Consider the following 16,079-nt stretch of genomic DNA (forward strand, 5'->3'; position numbering starts at 1 on the left):
ATTCATTGGCAAAAGAGGGAGGCAGAAAAATGCAAAAAGGGGGGGGGAACAGGTTAATAGCTTGGCTATCAATAAACCCTTTCATGGTTCAAGTTACAAGAAAGGAGATTCTGAGGAAGAACTTTCTGACAGGAAGAGCTGTTTGACAGTGGAATAGTCTCCCTCAGGAGGCAGTGGACTCTCGTTCCTTGGAGTTTTTAAGCAGAGGTTGGATGGCCATCTGTCTTATATGATCTAGTCAAGATATGGTTGGACTAGATGATCTTCCTTCCAACTCGACAATTCTGTAATTTTAGCCCCACTGCAAGGTTTGCGAGTGCTTTATCATGAGAGGCAGTGCTGTCACATTTATTATCTTAGTTGCCGTGCCAGCTGCACTGCCAAATCCAAATATGATGATGGTGCTTGATACGATCAAGGTATAAGAGTTCAGCAGGGTATGTCTGGTTTTGGCAGCGTAACCCTGCCAAATGTATCTTGTACTCTGGTCTTTGTGTTCTAGTTCAGGTGGCTATAAATCACCCGTTTTTGAATGCATCCTGTAGCTTAGGGATACAGTGTATATCAGGTCAGAAGATCAAGTAGTAGATGAAATGAAAGACTTTTACCTGAGACCCTAGAAAGTACATAATGCTGGACTAGCTTGATGGATCAACACTCTGACCTGATATAAGGTAGCTCCCCATGCTCTGACCAAGCTCTGATGTGACTATAATATGGCACTCACAAACAAAAAGCAAAGTTTTTAAATATAAAAATAATTTGGCAGAGGGAAGAGAAAACTCATGAGTGCGATCAAAACACCAATAAATCTGTATTCCTGTTGGCAGTGTTCAGACCCAACACTAAGCCATGGTTTGGTTGGTTTTATACATCTGAACCTGCCCTGGCCAACTAGCTATGGTTTGTTTTGGGGCAACAAACCATGCTCTGATGCTATGGTGTGACATTAGCTAGTGAATATTTTCTTTTCCACAAGGCCAGTGGAAGTGATGGTATTCCAGCTGAACTATTGAAAATTTTAAACGATGATGCTGTTAAGGTGCTACACTCAATATGCCAGCAAGTTTGGGAAACTCAGCAGTGGCCAGAGGATTGGAGAAGATCAGTCTACATCCCAATCACAAAGAAGGGCAGTGCCAAAGAATGCTCCAACTACCGCACAATTGCACTCATTTCACACGCTAGCAAGGTTATGCTTAAAATTCTACAAGGCAGGCTTAAGCAGTATGTGGACCGAGAACTCCCAGAAGTGCAAGCTGGATTTCGAAGGGGCCGAGGAACCAGAGATCAAATTGCAAACATGCACTGGATTATGGAGAAAGCTAGAGAGTTCCAGAAAGACATCTACTTCTGCTTCATTGACTATGCAAAAGCCTTTGACTGTGTCGACCACAGCAAACTATGGCAAGTTCTTAAAGAAATGGGAGTGCCTGATCACCTCATCTGTCTCCTGAGAAATCTCTATGTGGGACAAGAAGCTACAGTTAGAACTGGATATGGAACAACTGATTGGTTCAAAATTGGGAAAGGAGTATGGCAAGGCTGTATATTGTCTCCCTGCTTATTTAACTTATATGCAGAATTCATCATGCGAAAGGCTGGACTGGATGAATCCCAAGCTGGAATTAAGATTGCCGGAAGAAATATCAACAACCTCAGATATGCAAATGACACAACCTTGATGGCAGAAAGTGAGGAGAACCTTTTAATGAGGGTGAAAGAGGAGAGCGCAAAATATGGTCTGAAGCTCAGCATCAAAAAAACAAAGATCATGGGAATTGATGCTTTTGAATTATGGTGCTGGAGGAGACTCTTGAGAGTCCCATGGACTGCAAGAAGATCAAACCTATCCATTCTGAAGGAAATCAGCCCTGAGTGCTCACTGGAAGGACAGATCCTGAAGCTGAGGCTCCAGTACTTTGGCCACCTCATGAGAAGAGAAGACTCCCTGGAAAAGACCCTGCTGTTGGGAAAGATGGAGGCCACAAGGAGAAGGGGACGACAGAGGACGAGATGGTTGGACGGTGTTCTTGAAGCTACCAGCATGAGTCTGACCAAACTGCGGGAGGCAGTGGAAGACAGAAGTGCCTGGCGTGCTCTGGTCCATGGGTTCACGAAGAGTCGGACACGACTAAACAACAACAACAACAACAACAACAACAACAACAACAACAACAACAACAACAACATAATAATAATAATAATAATAATAATAATAATAATAATAATTTATTATTTATACCCCGCCCATCTGGCTGAGTTTCCCCAGCCACTCTGGGCAGCTCCCAATCAGTGTTAAAAACAGTACAGCATTACATATTAAAAACTTCCCTGAACAGGGCTGCCTTAAGATGTCTTCTGAATGTCAGGTAATTCTTTATCTCTTTGACATCTGATGGGAGGGCGTTCCACAGGTCGGGCGCCACTACCGAGAAGGCCCTCTGCCTGGTTCCCTGTAGCCTCACTTCTCGCAATGAGGGAACTGCCAGAAGGCCCTCGGCGCTGGATCTCAGTGTCCGGGCTGAACGATGGGGGTGGAGATCATTTTCTTGTGTTAACCCAGGTTTGCCATTACACCTGAAACTTCTTTCTTGTCTTAATCCTAGCTTGTTGTGGTATGTTGCACTCAACTACAGAGTTAATAGAAAATAAAACCTGCCGGTCTCACTGTCATTTTCCCCAGAACTTGCCCTCTGGTCTCATTCTGCCTGGAAACAGCCACCCCACCCCACCCCAACTTCCCACTCATTGATAATCTTGTCTGCCTGCATAGCTCAGTAGCAGCCTTGCAACGGGAATAATATTTAAAGGGACCTCAGGACAGCTTAATTGCATCTTTCCAGGAATACTTGTTGAAAGCACAGCTCTGTTCTCGGCAACATGCCCCCTCCCCCACCAACTGACACAATATCGCAGAGACCTTGAAAGGATGTGTACAATACTGATCTTTGACCTTCACACTTTAAGTCATTTTATGTTACTGGGAAAGTCATTTTCTTGGCTCAGCCATCTTTAACACCTTGCTGACCAAAGTGTGACCCTGGAACTTGGTGTGGGGCAGAGCGTTCAAACATAGCCATTAGGGCTTGGATCCACTGAAACCTATAAAGGTAAAGGTAAAGGGACCCCTGACCATTAGATCCAGTCGTGGCCGACTCTGGGGTTGCGGGGCTCATCTCGCTTTATTGGCTGAGGGAGCCGGCGTACAGCTTCCAGGTCATGTGGCCAGCATGACTAAGCCGCTTCTGGCAAACCAGAGCAGTGCACGGAAATGCCGTTTACCTTCCCGCCAGAGCGGTACCTATTTATCTACTTGCCCTTTGACGTGCTTTTGAACTGCTAGGTTGGCAGAGCAGGGATCAAGCAACGGGAGCTCACCCCGTTGCGGGGATTCGAACTGCCGACCTTCTGATTGGCAAGTCCTAGTCTCTGTGGTTTAACCCACAGCGCCACCCGCGTCCCTTTTTACTGAAAGCTATATTCTCCATTAATTTGCCGAATCCTCTTCTAAAACCACACTGCATTGGTCACCATCACTCCCTCTTGCGAGAGCAGGTTGCATTTTTTTAAAGAATGCACTATGTGAAGAAGTGCTCTCTATTGTCTGTCCTGAATCTTCCAGCATTCAGATTTTTGAGTTCTATGGGACTCTAGCCACACAATGGCCAACACCACTTGAAAAGACAACTCAATTGGAAGTGTGTTGCTGATGCCCTGAATACTTGATCGATGATCGTCCCCAATTATTCCCACCATTGCAATAAATGAAGCATCTCTGGTGTGCAAGCACAGAAAAGCAACCACATCCATCCCAGCTCCTGTAGAACAGGATGAGCCTGGGAACAAGAAAGAGCCACCTTTGGGATTCTGTTAGCCCTGCCCTTGATAGCTGCTTTGTGACTGGGTGTCTTATGGGAAATAAACTTATTTCTGTTTTGGAAAATACAGCTGGGAGGAATCATTCCCCGCGGAGCTAGATAACAGCAGCTTGACAGCACATTTCAAGGTCAACCTATTTTGCACAGGAAGTGTCTGGTGATGGGTTCTTTGGGGGGGGGGGTATTTTCCTGTTAGTATTTAGTCCCTCTGTCATTTTCCATTGGTAGAAGTACTCAGAACTCCTCCTAAATCTGGAAGCACAGCAGCACCCAACTAACTCTTTAACAAGCGGCCTAGGACCCACGTACCTATGCGACCGCCTCTCCTGGTATGCCCCGCGGAGGACCTTAAGGTCCACAAATGACAACACCTTGGAGGTCCCAGGTTGCAAGGTGGTTAGATTAGTCTCAGCTAGGGCCAGGGCCTTTTCAGTACTGGCCCCGACTTGGTGGAACGCTCTGTCACAAGAGACTAGGGCCCTGTGGGACTTGACATCTTTCCTGCAAGACAGAGCTGTTCCGCCTGGCCTTTGGTTTGGACTCAGTCTGACCCTTATGTCTTTCCTCCCCTTACGGTTTTGATTTATGGGCTACTTTTAAAATGAGGCTGCTTTTTAAATTGCATTTTAACCTGTATTTTAAATTGGGGTTTTGTCCCCCCCCCCCAATTATGTTTCCATTGTAATTTTACCGGTGTTAGCCACCCTGAACCCGGCTTTGGCCAGGGAGGGTAGGGTAAAAATAAAAATTATTATTATTATTATTATTATTATTATTATTATTATTATTTATTTACTTACTTAGAATTTTCTAGGGGGAAACGTTCAAGTACTGCAATGCACAGCCACAGTCAGTGGTCTTTGCCAATCTATTCTCAAAGTCAATTATGGGGCTTTGTCTTGCTGCCCTTTTACAAGAAGGGGTATCTATCCTCTGAATGGGGAGGGTAGAGTAAGTTTGGCTTTAAACCATACAGCTTGCAGCAAGAGGAGTGCAGGGAATGGATTTGTTTGTTTGTTTGTGGCAGGAGGAACACCCAAAGCAGCCTAATGAGATGTGGAGTTTGGGGGTTTTTTAGGGGGGCGGGAATAGAATGGAATATTGTGAAAAGGGGCAAGATAGTAGTATTTGAATAAATATGTATGTGAGGTGATAGGACTGGATTGTCCTTTAATCTATATGCATTTACTCCCTTCCCCTTTGAAAGTTCATTTTACAAAACAGCATGTGTGAATCTGCCCTGTGATAACTGGTGCTTTTCTTAAAATCCCCCCCACCCTAATTCTTCTTTTCTTTCCCCCCTAACACCAGGCCACTCGGAGACCTACATGAATATTACTGACTTAAAGCAAAACACCTTAAAAATATCAAGCCTTCAAGGGAAAACAAACTACCACCTGAACTTAAGAGCCTACACAGCTGGTGGAATTGGTCCACCAAGCAGCTTGTCTGTGGTTACAAAGGAGAATTGTAAGTTTTTTGGGGTGAAGGAAGGTGTATTTTGTTGGGGGTCTTTTTTTGTGGGGGAGGGTTGTTTTGGGGTGACATATTTAATTCTCGCCGGATAATGGCGCAATGCACAATGAACACCTCTCAAATTCCTGAATAACCCTCAAAGATTATCGGCGGTCGTGTTCAGGCACCATTGGTGTAGAGAATACTTTGCAGGATTTCAGAAGCAAATGTTGGGTGGGTCTCTGCCCCATGGACCTTACTGAGTTTATAGTCAGTAAGGGAGGGTGGGTAGAGATCAGTGTGTGCATATGATTGGCTGCAGCATATGGGGCAAAGATTAAGCCAAAATCCTGCAGAACAGGAGGTTGTTGAGGGTTTGTTTTTTTTAAGGTGGTGTACAAAAAACACACCACCACATGCACAAAATTTTTTCAATTCCAAATAGAATTAACAGGTGCTTGGACAAAGGCAAAGATGTTTAAAAGAAACTGGTGATAGCAAAGGTCTTGCAACCCTGACTCCGGGGTTGCCCACACTTCTGCTTCTCCCATGCTTTCAAGGTAAAGGTCTGAGCAATTTTACCTTTGCCCCACCAACGTTCCCCTGGAAGACCTGCTCTTTAGTGCTAAATCAGAACAAACAGCAATCCGTGGGAAACCCAGTCGCAGTTTGTTCCGATTCAGCTCTATGCCATGGGTTTTCCAGGGGGAAATCGGCAGGGCAAACGGATGTGGGGCTGAGCCTTGAGAATAATGCAGTAGTTCAATGTGGGTTTGGTTTTTTTTTGTGCACAGGCAGCAGGAGCAAAATTGTGCAGCTTCCCATCAATCTCTTCTGTTTCCAATAAGCAATGTCTAATGGGAGACCAGCCATTTCCTGGAAGCCTTCTTTACTATATATTACAAGCCACCCCCATCGGAAGCCTGTAACTTGATCCTGGGTCACTAAGAGCCGCTGCTGGTTACTTGAATTATTTCTGCTTTGCTAGTCCCCTCCACCCCAAGTGCAGTCCATGAAAGCTTCTGCTGTATATTTTTTTTTAAAAAAAAATTCAGGTGCAGCAGGACTGTTAGTTGATTGTATTAGCTTTTCTCTCTCTTAATTTTTCAGCTGTGGGATTAATCATTGCCATCCTTGTCCCAGTAATTATTGTTATTGTGTTGGGAGTGGTGACCAGCATCCTTTGCTACAGGAAGAGAGAATGGTAACTTTATTTTTTGTGATCACATCTTTTTAATTGTAAGCTTTGTATCTGTTTTTAATGTTGTAATTTTAAATGGCTTGTGATCTGCCCTGGGCCCTTAGAGTGAAGTGTGGGTAATGTGTTAAAATAACAATAACAACAATAATAATTAATATTTGGTATTCAGCAAACTTTATTTTCTTGTCAAACAAGGATAGGCAGTAGTTCTGCTTTTTTTGTTTGGCTGATGCTATCTGTTCCACACTCTTAATAAACCCCAAATTTTTGGGGAATGAGTTTCAAATTAAAGGTTATTTTTTAATAAGTGGAATATTAGTCTGTAAACACTGTAAACGGCCCTGTGATCTGTTAGCCCTTAATGCTAAACTGCTACACCAGGGGTGGAGGACATTTTTAGCCAAAGGGCCTCAATCCAGGGGTGTTCTTTCAGTGATGTACAGAACAAGAGGGAAAAATAATAATAATGACTGAGGCAAAAGGCCAATTGAGGGACACGGTCTATAGAGAAGGGTGCAGAATCCACATCCTACTCTGAAGTAAATTAGGAAAATGTAAGGGGATGTGTGGCTCTCAACACATATTGAAGCCTATATTTGTGGGAGCAGAGGAAATTCCTCACGTGTAACTAAATTATATGCTGGAATTTTTTCTATTTCCTTTTGAAATGTGGTGTTGGATGCTACAGCATAAAAATGCCAAGACACTCCTTGAATATGACCCACACAATACTGTAGAACAGGGCTGTAAAACCTCTGGCTTGTGCAGCAAATGCGGACCTCCATGTTCTTGACTGGCTGTGCTCTCATAATGATGATTCCTCTTGCTTGCCTCGATTTGTGCAGTTTGTGTGTGTGTGTGAATCTCTGATTTCAGCAAGATTAGAATATAGCCTGTTGTACAAAAGGCAGGTGCCCCGACTCATCCCCTTTTTGCTTCTATGCCCCAGCCCCACACTAACATACGGCCCCCAGAATGTTTACCCTGTGGGAATGTGGCCCTCAAGCTGAAAAGCATCCCCTCCCCCAGCAGCTTGCCGGTGATTCCTGACATTAATATCTGTGTTCCTCTTTCCAAAGGATTAAAGAAACCTTCTATCCTGACATTCCAAACCCAGAAAACTGCAAAGCTTTAGAGTTCCCGAAGGATCCAGAGGTAACCTTACACATTTTACCATTGACTGATTAGATGTTTAGCACATAGATTAATAGAATTGTTGAGTTGGAAGGGAACCCGAGAGTCATATAGTCCCAGCTCCCTGCGATGCAGGAATCTCAGCTAAAGCATCCATGACCATTGGTCATCCAACCTCTGCTTAAAACCCCCCAAGGAAGGAGAGTCCACCAGCTTTTGAGGGAGTCCATCCCCACCTGGAAAAGATGGGTCCAGTTCTAACAAAGAGTTACTGGATATTCTCACCCAAACGTTGGATGAATTTTCATGAGGACTTAAAGAACCCCAGACTGGTGCAGAAATGTGGGAAACTGAATTGAAGGCTGGTGAAATTCTAAACTGAAACCAAAATAGACAGATTCCACCCATCCCTGGTTTGGATCCAGATTCTCCCAGCCTAGGGCTGCCCTGTGTGAAATATGGAAAGGCAGTGATTGTTGGAGAAAGTTGTGTTGTTTTTAAGGTCTCTTTCATTTTTATGAGATATTCTGAAGCAACTCCTTCGATTTACAGCCTAGGCAGCTTGTTTTTAGGGAGTAGGACTTGGCAGAGTTTATGACTGTATGGGTTACGTTAAAAGTACCCTACTTTCTTGTTCTTTTAAGAGTTCTTAGCAGCATTTTTAATTTTTGTTTTTGTTACCTGCCATCAACCTTTGGAGAGAAAGGAATAGGGCTAGTAATTGGTGATGTGAGATTCACAGTATTTAGTTAGCTTTTGTGCAAGACTGAAATCAGGGGCAGGCAGAGAGGGGACTGGTTCGCACTGGTCGGCCAGGATCCTGGATTAAATCAGCCATTGCCCTGATCCAGCAAGCTCTGCTTATGTTCTTAATGCTGATGGCTATGAATTAGAAATATTCATAGGAACAATCTGTATACGAACAGGTTATTTGAATAACGAAATAGAAAGTTTTCAAAATTAGGTTCTGTGATTTTCCTCCCTAACCCAGAAGAATCCAGTTCCTTTAAACTTGCAAATGCTAAACGTTCTTTGCTTTGTTTTCCGATTTATAGGGAAACCCCAATTCCAAAACCCTGGAGATGAATCCCTGTACCCCCAACAACATTGAAGTGGTTGAAACACAGTCCCCTTGCCTGAAGATTGAAGATACAGCCATTACATCGCCCGTAGCAGAAGAGCTTCCGGAAGATGGCGCTGACTCTGACACGGAGAGCCACATTGTCGTCTCCTACTGCCCGCCAATCATCGAGGAGGAGATCTCTAACCCACCAAACGACGAATCGGCGGGGTCTTCCCAAGTTGTCTACATTGACATCCAGACTATGTACCCAGCTCCAGTGAAGCTGAAGGAAGGACCAGAAGTTGACTGTGTGGCGGCAGCAGGCTATAAACCCCAAATGCAGCTGCCGGTGAATAGCTTGATAAAAATGGAGGACTCGTCATCCGTCGAAGAGGACTTGGACAAGGCTGCAGGCTACAGACCTCAAGTGAATACTTCCTCCTGGAATACAGACTGCCCAGATTCCCCTGCATCTACTGGCAGCAACAATGAAAACACCTCCTTTGGGAGCCCTTGTTCCATTAATTCTCGGCAGTTTTTGATCCCACCCAAAGAGGACGAAGACTCCCCCAAAGCCACCAACACAGGGTGGTCCTTTGCTAACTTCTTTCACAACAAACCAAATGCTTAGCAGCCTTGAGGTGGTAACAAGTTTCTCTGGAAAGCAGAAATTGCTGCAGAAATTGCTTATCAGCCTTGGAGACACTATACTGGAGGGTTTATAATGTCATTTGCTGAAATGGAACGCTGGCCTTGTTTTAAGTTAACAGTGGAAGTGGCAATATTCGTTTCGGACGACAGAGATGCTAATTTATTGTGCCCCAATGGGGGAACAGGTGCTCTGAGGTAACCCTTTATGAAACCAAAAAGTAGCAGGAGGTCTGTATCTGTTGGGGGAGGGGCAGTCCCCTCCTAAAATCTGCCTTGTCAGTAGAGCATAGCGCTCTCCTTTTGCGACTGTTTTTTTTTTCTGGTTTTCCATTTTGAATAGCAGGGAGAAATTATTACAAATATCACGCACTTGGATCGTTAGGCTTTTAAAGGCATTGACGCACGTCAGGTATGTGCAGGATCAGGGGCTTGCTGCTTGGTCAAAGGTATATATTTTTTCTTTTTTTAATCCATTTTTCTATGATTCTGAGCAACCAAACACTACAGTACCCAAACACTACCATTTTGCAGTTGCTGACGGTTTGAAGGCTGCGTTCCTCAACCTGCTTTGTAGAAGCACCTTACTGCTTCAGGCACAGCATTCCCTTTGATTTCAATGGGACTTAAACCGGTTTGTGTGGAAGAGCTCCATCTTCAAACAGCTGATCAGCCATGGCGACAGCTGATCTGTGGGGTGGCTGAGTTTGACAAGCCTGGACGCGAGTTCCTGTACCTACTGTATAAACCAATTTGCAATAGATGACTCAGGGGTGCAAAAACAAAAGTGTAACACTGATTTTAAAATCTCAGTCAGGAATAGATAAATGTGTGAAGCTTCCAGCTTTTTAAGCAATGTTTTTTTAAATATAAAATCATCTTGACCTCAAGTAGTCATGCTAGGCAGGAATCCACCTCCCTGACATGCTATTTTTTATTTTCTGTGGGGGCATTTTTTTTGGTTTCTTTGTTGAGGATCATCCAGTCATGTCATCGCCCTCCTGCAACCTGAAGTGCAGAGTGAAGGCACCATTTTTGCAGAGGCAGATTTACCATCCTGGGTCTTGAGTCTTTAGATTTAGTCTTCCAAAGCTCTTCCCCTGCTTGAGCACCGAAATCATAATCAGGGCAAACTTGAGAACGGTTTTCCGTCCATCATATCTGTGGGAAACTGTTACTCATGGATGGGGGAGTGGCCATCTGTGAATATGTTTGCGTGTGTATTGCAATGAATACATTTCCATGCAATACATTTCATGCATGAATACAATTTTTTTCATGCATGGTTATGTTTCCATGCAAATGGAGTTTCCCTCTCCTGAATTTATTTGCAAATATTTGCCCAGAAAACAAGTGGAGAGGATGTCTTGTTTTGTATACATAATACTCTGGAATTTGCACATTTAAGCTCTTCTTTAAAACCACAACATATTCCCCCCCCCCCCGGGTTGCAGCCTTAAAGCAAAGCTAAATCAGATCCATGCATTTACAGTATATTTCTTGCTCATGCAAGTCTATAATTACACACTACTTATGGAAGTGACATTCACATACACATAGAATAATATATGTTTGTGGTATATAAACTTATTTCAGATGCCCTCATTGGCAACTGCCTGTTGAACACTTTGTATGTAGCAAATTCTTTAGAAATCGAGTCAAGGGACCAATGTAATAGGCCTACTCTGAGCTACTGAAGCCTACATGTTAGCTCGACTGTGATGGGGATTTTTCATGGAATGGTCCTGAGTTTTCCAGCTACTTTGAAAGAATTTGAAATAATTCAGGTCTATTATATTTCAAATGTCCATTTTAAGTGCAAAATTTGGTGGAGGTGTTTTATAGGTTTGATTCACTGTTGTCAGAAGGAAGTCACACTTGTAGAGTGCCTTTCAATATGGAGGAGTCTTCCTTTATTACTTTGGTAACTGGGACCTCCCCCCTGACACATACACAAAAAAACACAAGGGTGTTTCTAGTATTAATCACTATCCCTTTTTTTCCCCACGTGGCAATAGTGCTCGTCCCTCAGGTGCTAAACGCAGTAGTCTTGTTTACCATATTTTCAAGGACTGTAAATAGGCCGTAACGTTGGCTAGTCGTGACACCAAACATTCCTTAAAATCTAGACAGGGGTGTGTGTGGCGCTGATGGGGTTTTGTTTAATTAGCAGAGTGCCTATTATTTTCTTAAGCTGCTTTTTCAAGGCTTTTCCCTCAGGAATTAGATTTGGTTTCTTCTGATCCCTGGCATGTGGTAAAACAATATGTCTTATATGAGGTTGTTTGTATCATCCTGCAAAGTGTTACAAGAGAATTTTGACCACACATTTGCTGCATTTCTGTGGTAAAACATGTGGTGCAATGGCAGCCTGTTATCTACCAGTGTGAGATTACCATGTGGATTTGTTTTGGTCCGTTAAGCGGATAGGAGTGACTTCTTTCCAGCTGAATATCATGGTAGTATTCCCCCTCCATCATCCTGTCCCACCCTCGAATTTTGTAATTGCCTCATATCAAGAAGTAGTCCATTGCAGCTTATCAGAGATCTTGAAATGCAGAAACACATGAGAAAAATGCCCTGAAACATGTAGTAACTGCAAAACCACAAACTGAACTAAAACTTTTTGGAACAACATATTGTTGGGTAAATAACGCACGTGGTGTTTTCTTTCTTTTTTTAAATCGCCGTCCCTGAATTTTGCACTGAGCTTTCATCTGCAAAGCTACACTTTTCCCATTCTGCTGCTTCTCCAGTACCATTTTGGTTTCCCCTCATGATGCCATTCCAGTCTATTAGGGTTTAGATAGCAAGCTGGAATGGTGAGATGCTACATACAGGCTAGCCTATCAGGGTTTAGACACTACATAGCCAATTGGATGTGCTTATTACATGGCGTTGCCACTAGGGCAAACAAGCAGCATTGCCCTTGCTCACTTGCATCCTTTTCCCATGCTGCACCCTGATAGTGCTCTCAACTAGATGTAACACGTCATGTGAATGCCAACCATTAATGTGCATGAAGTTTGTTATGTAACAAGCAGCTCTGGGGGAAACCTGTGCTGTCTAAGAATAAGCGGTTGGGAAAGGGAAGGATAGCGCTTCCTCTCCCTGCCACAATCCCAACAAGGCCCCCTACCTCCTGTGGTGCTACAATAGGCATCTGTAGGTTAGGAAGTCTGCTTCTGTGTTCATGTGAAGGCTGAGGCCTTAATTATCTTGTGCTTTCTGCCCTTAAAAGTGAAAGATTAGCTTGAGTGGTCTTCTAGCGTCTGGAGTATGTTTCATATAGGTTCAACTAAAACGTTAAACCATCTTTTCTAGAGCAGTTCTGATAAGTATTTCTGAGGCAGAGGTATGGCACCTATTTCAGAAGGTGGGGGAAATTAAAGAGTCTAATCACTCTTTTTGTTTTAACATTTTAAACCGTTTTGTCCTGTTTAGTATATAATGTTCATTTTTTTCTGGAGGGTTCCTTCCTTTTGCTTTTAATTTGAGCCATATGTTTTTAATACTTTGTTTTGGTAATTTTGTTTTTAAGAGCAGAATTTTTGAAGGGCATCATGGCATTTAAGTCATATTTGTTGTTTTGTGCTGACTGAATGGGAGGAAAGGGACTGTGAATCCTTCTGTGTGTGTGTGTTGTATGTGTGAGAGAGATGGCACTTTTGAAGTGTTGTAGGATGTACATTTTTTTTTTTTTTAGAACTTTTGCATACAATATACCTCATAAACATGATTTATTGCCGGCTTCCTCAACCTGTTGCTTTCCAGCTGCTTTGCACCACAACAACTACCATCAGCCCTAGTGGTTGATGCGAGTTGTATGCAAGGCCTTCAGGAGGGCATCAGGTTGAGGAAACCTGATTTAGCAGATAAGAGTAAGCTATAATGCTGAAAACATAGGAGTGGTTTCTTCTCACCCTCTGAATCACTTTCTTCCCTTTATGTGAAGATCTTGGAATAATTTTGCTGCGTGGCAATTCCATCCAGTGGTGACTATGCAAGAGGAGGGGGCAGGTGGATTCTTCCCTAAAATGCTTGCAAAGTGCGGCTCTTGTCAGGCGAAGCAGCAGGGACACCACCAGTGTGTATTTATATCTCCATTTGGGTGCCCATTATTGTCTTTTAGAGTACACTGCCCCAAAGCAGTTGGGAAGGGATTAGAGTGTTTCTGATGCCTGATGTCAAAAAGCTGCTATCCCCTGCCTGTCAGTAGCATGGGGCACTGTGGGCGACGAGCACAAGCCATCAATTTCCATGGCAGACAACTAGGTATTTTCTGGCTAGGAGGGAGCATCTGAAGGGGAAAGGCGCTTATGTCTTGCTGCTCTAGAATGCTTCCTGTAATGCAGCATGACTGCTGAAGTGCAAAACAAAGTATGTGGAAGCTACTGTAGAGGAACACCCAAAGATCCGTTGTGACTTGTCTCTGAAAAGCTTTTTCTCGTATGGAAGGGAAATGGGCAGGAGTTTGGGGCTGCCTGCTGTTTTGGAAAAGCCCTGCTTGAAATATTTGATTTTCCTCTAAAGGACTCTGCTTGGCAGCCTCCATTTATTTCAGTAGGGCTTGTGCAATTGTACTTAAGAGGGTTCAGCAGGAATGTGCCTCTAGCGCTTCAAGCCACTAAAGGTTAATGGGCTCCTCGTGATCTAGGGGTCTGGCCCAACCAGAGCAAGATGTTGCAGCCACCTGTCCTCCCTATCCCAGTGTTGTCTCGGTCCTTCCCCCCTTTAAACCCCAGATTTAAAGGAGGGAAAGGCCTTAGGCTGTATGCACGAATTTCAGTTGTGCTGTGCACTGAGAAGACCCCACACTTGCTGTTTAGATTGTGGCTGTGGGTTAGCCATGCTGCAAGTCATTGGTGTGTTAAGATGCAGGGACCTGGCAAAGAACTGTCTGAAGAGGGAGCAGTGGTGTTCAAACCACAGTTCAAAGATCAGCAGTGACAGCCCATCTTATCTGAAGATCCACTACTCATCTTACAGGTGATGTGCATATGCAGAGTTGTTTTGTTATTTTAGGGGGCACTGTTAGTTCACATGGGGCGATGCCAAACAGGTGCTGTGCGCTGGATAGTCCAAGCGCGCATCCATGCATTAAAATGTGCTGTAAGATCCTCTGAGAGGCTCAGCGGGATTGCTCAGCAGACCTGTTGGCGTGGAGTGTGTTTCTTAATGGGTAGGATGCTTGCAAACCACTGATTTGCACCGATTTTGAAAGAACCACACCACTGTGGCTGGTTTGTGGATTGTCCCCTCTGTGTATAGTAGAGGGCGGAGAGAACTTTCCACGTGGCTGTGTGGTCTCCTTTAGGCCTTCATTGTGAATGTGAAATCTCCTGCAGTGAGATGAAGCATAGACTCGAAGGAAGTAAGGATGGGGAGTTGTGTTGGGTGGGAGCATAAATGGGGTTAGGGGAGGGACTTTGTAAGTAAAGCCGTTACTTGTATGATATATGCTGTGTTTTTATAGTTCAGTACATTATGATGGTTTTTATTAAAAGTGTACATAGCATATTAAATGGATAATGTGTAATAGATGTGAAGCTAATCTCAATACTTTTTAAAATATTAAATGAGCATTATAATATTGAACTGACTGGAAGACTGAACCATTGCCTGTGTTTTAATTCCTATGCAACCAGTTTGCCCTAACTTAGCCTTGCTTCCTATCTTTGTACTTTGGATTGCTGAATTTGGTGATTTGAAGCCAAAACAGCTCAGGTAATGTTGTGTCTCTTAAGCAAACCTATGTGATGTATGCAAATGAATGTACTTATGTTGTGCATATTTAAATCTCGGGGATGTCTTTTTGAGACTACTTTCAATCTCACACAGTGCCCTTGGAATTTAGAAACATTGCGCACCAGTGAAAGGAGGGCGTGCTTACTTTGGGAAAGCTGCAAAATTTGAAGTGCATGAGTGAAAACCCAGCCATCCTGTGATAAAAGTGCATCCATTCCAAAGCCAATAAACCTCCTTGGGGTTAGGGGGACTTTATAGTAATGAGCATCTTGAGTATTTGCGCAAAGCAAGCCTGGGAAAGGGCAATGTTTCCTCCCCTAAACATCCAAATGATAGAAACAGTACTTTAGCAGCTAAATATTTAGCCTTGGTGAAATTTCCCAAGTAGGCAACTTTAGTGGAGGATAATATTGTGGAACACAACTGGGGAGGAGGGAGTGGCAAAGTTTAAGTGATATAGTATTGATATACTGACTTTAGCATGAACATAAATGGCAATGTACTGCTTATGCCTGTAATATGCATGTATTAAGAATTTGGCAGAATACTGTCATGGAGTTAAATAAATGTGTATTTTCTTACTCTTCAGAAGTTTGTACTACTTTCCCCTTGCAAACCTGTTTTTATTCCATTTTTTTGCACATAGTCTTCTCAATTCATACAAGCAGCAAGTTTGTGATAAACTATGGTCTGTTTTAGACACCATGACTTTGCGCTATGTGTATCTAAACTCTTATCCTGACATTGTTCCACTTTCTTTACTAAGGTAAAAAGGTAAAGGACCCCTGGACAGTTAAGTCCAGTCTAAGGTGATCATGGGGTTGTGGCGCTCATCTCGCTTTTTGGGCCAAGGAAGTCAGCATTTGTCCACAGACTGCTTTCTGGGTCATGTGGCCAGCATGACTAAACTGCTTTTGGCACAACTGGACTTTGTGACAAGTGCCAGAAC

At 43.5% G+C, this 16,079-nt stretch overlaps 1 protein-coding gene across 5 annotated transcripts in view; it reads left to right on the top strand.

Annotated features, from left to right (window-relative positions):
- The window catches only part of LIFR (LIF receptor subunit alpha), a 104,821-nt gene extending 89,100 nt beyond the window's left edge, over positions 1 to 15,721 (top strand). For all 5 annotated transcript variants that reach the window (XM_079994743.1, XM_079994746.1, XM_079994742.1 and 2 more), the window contains exons 17-20: positions 5,193 to 5,351; positions 6,447 to 6,540; positions 7,617 to 7,692; positions 8,727 to 15,721. In XM_079994743.1, the coding sequence (XP_079850869.1) occupies positions 5,193 to 5,351; positions 6,447 to 6,540; positions 7,617 to 7,692; positions 8,727 to 9,365 (968 nt within the window). In that variant the 3' untranslated portion in view covers positions 9,366 to 15,721. The remainder of the gene's footprint in view (positions 1 to 5,192; positions 5,352 to 6,446; positions 6,541 to 7,616; positions 7,693 to 8,726) is intronic.
- Positions 15,722 to 16,079: the final 358 nt, after the last annotated feature.

Source organism: Podarcis cretensis (assembly GCF_951804945.1).
Source record: "Podarcis cretensis genome assembly, chromosome: 11".
Taxonomy (NCBI): Eukaryota; Metazoa; Chordata; class Lepidosauria; order Squamata; family Lacertidae; genus Podarcis; species Podarcis cretensis.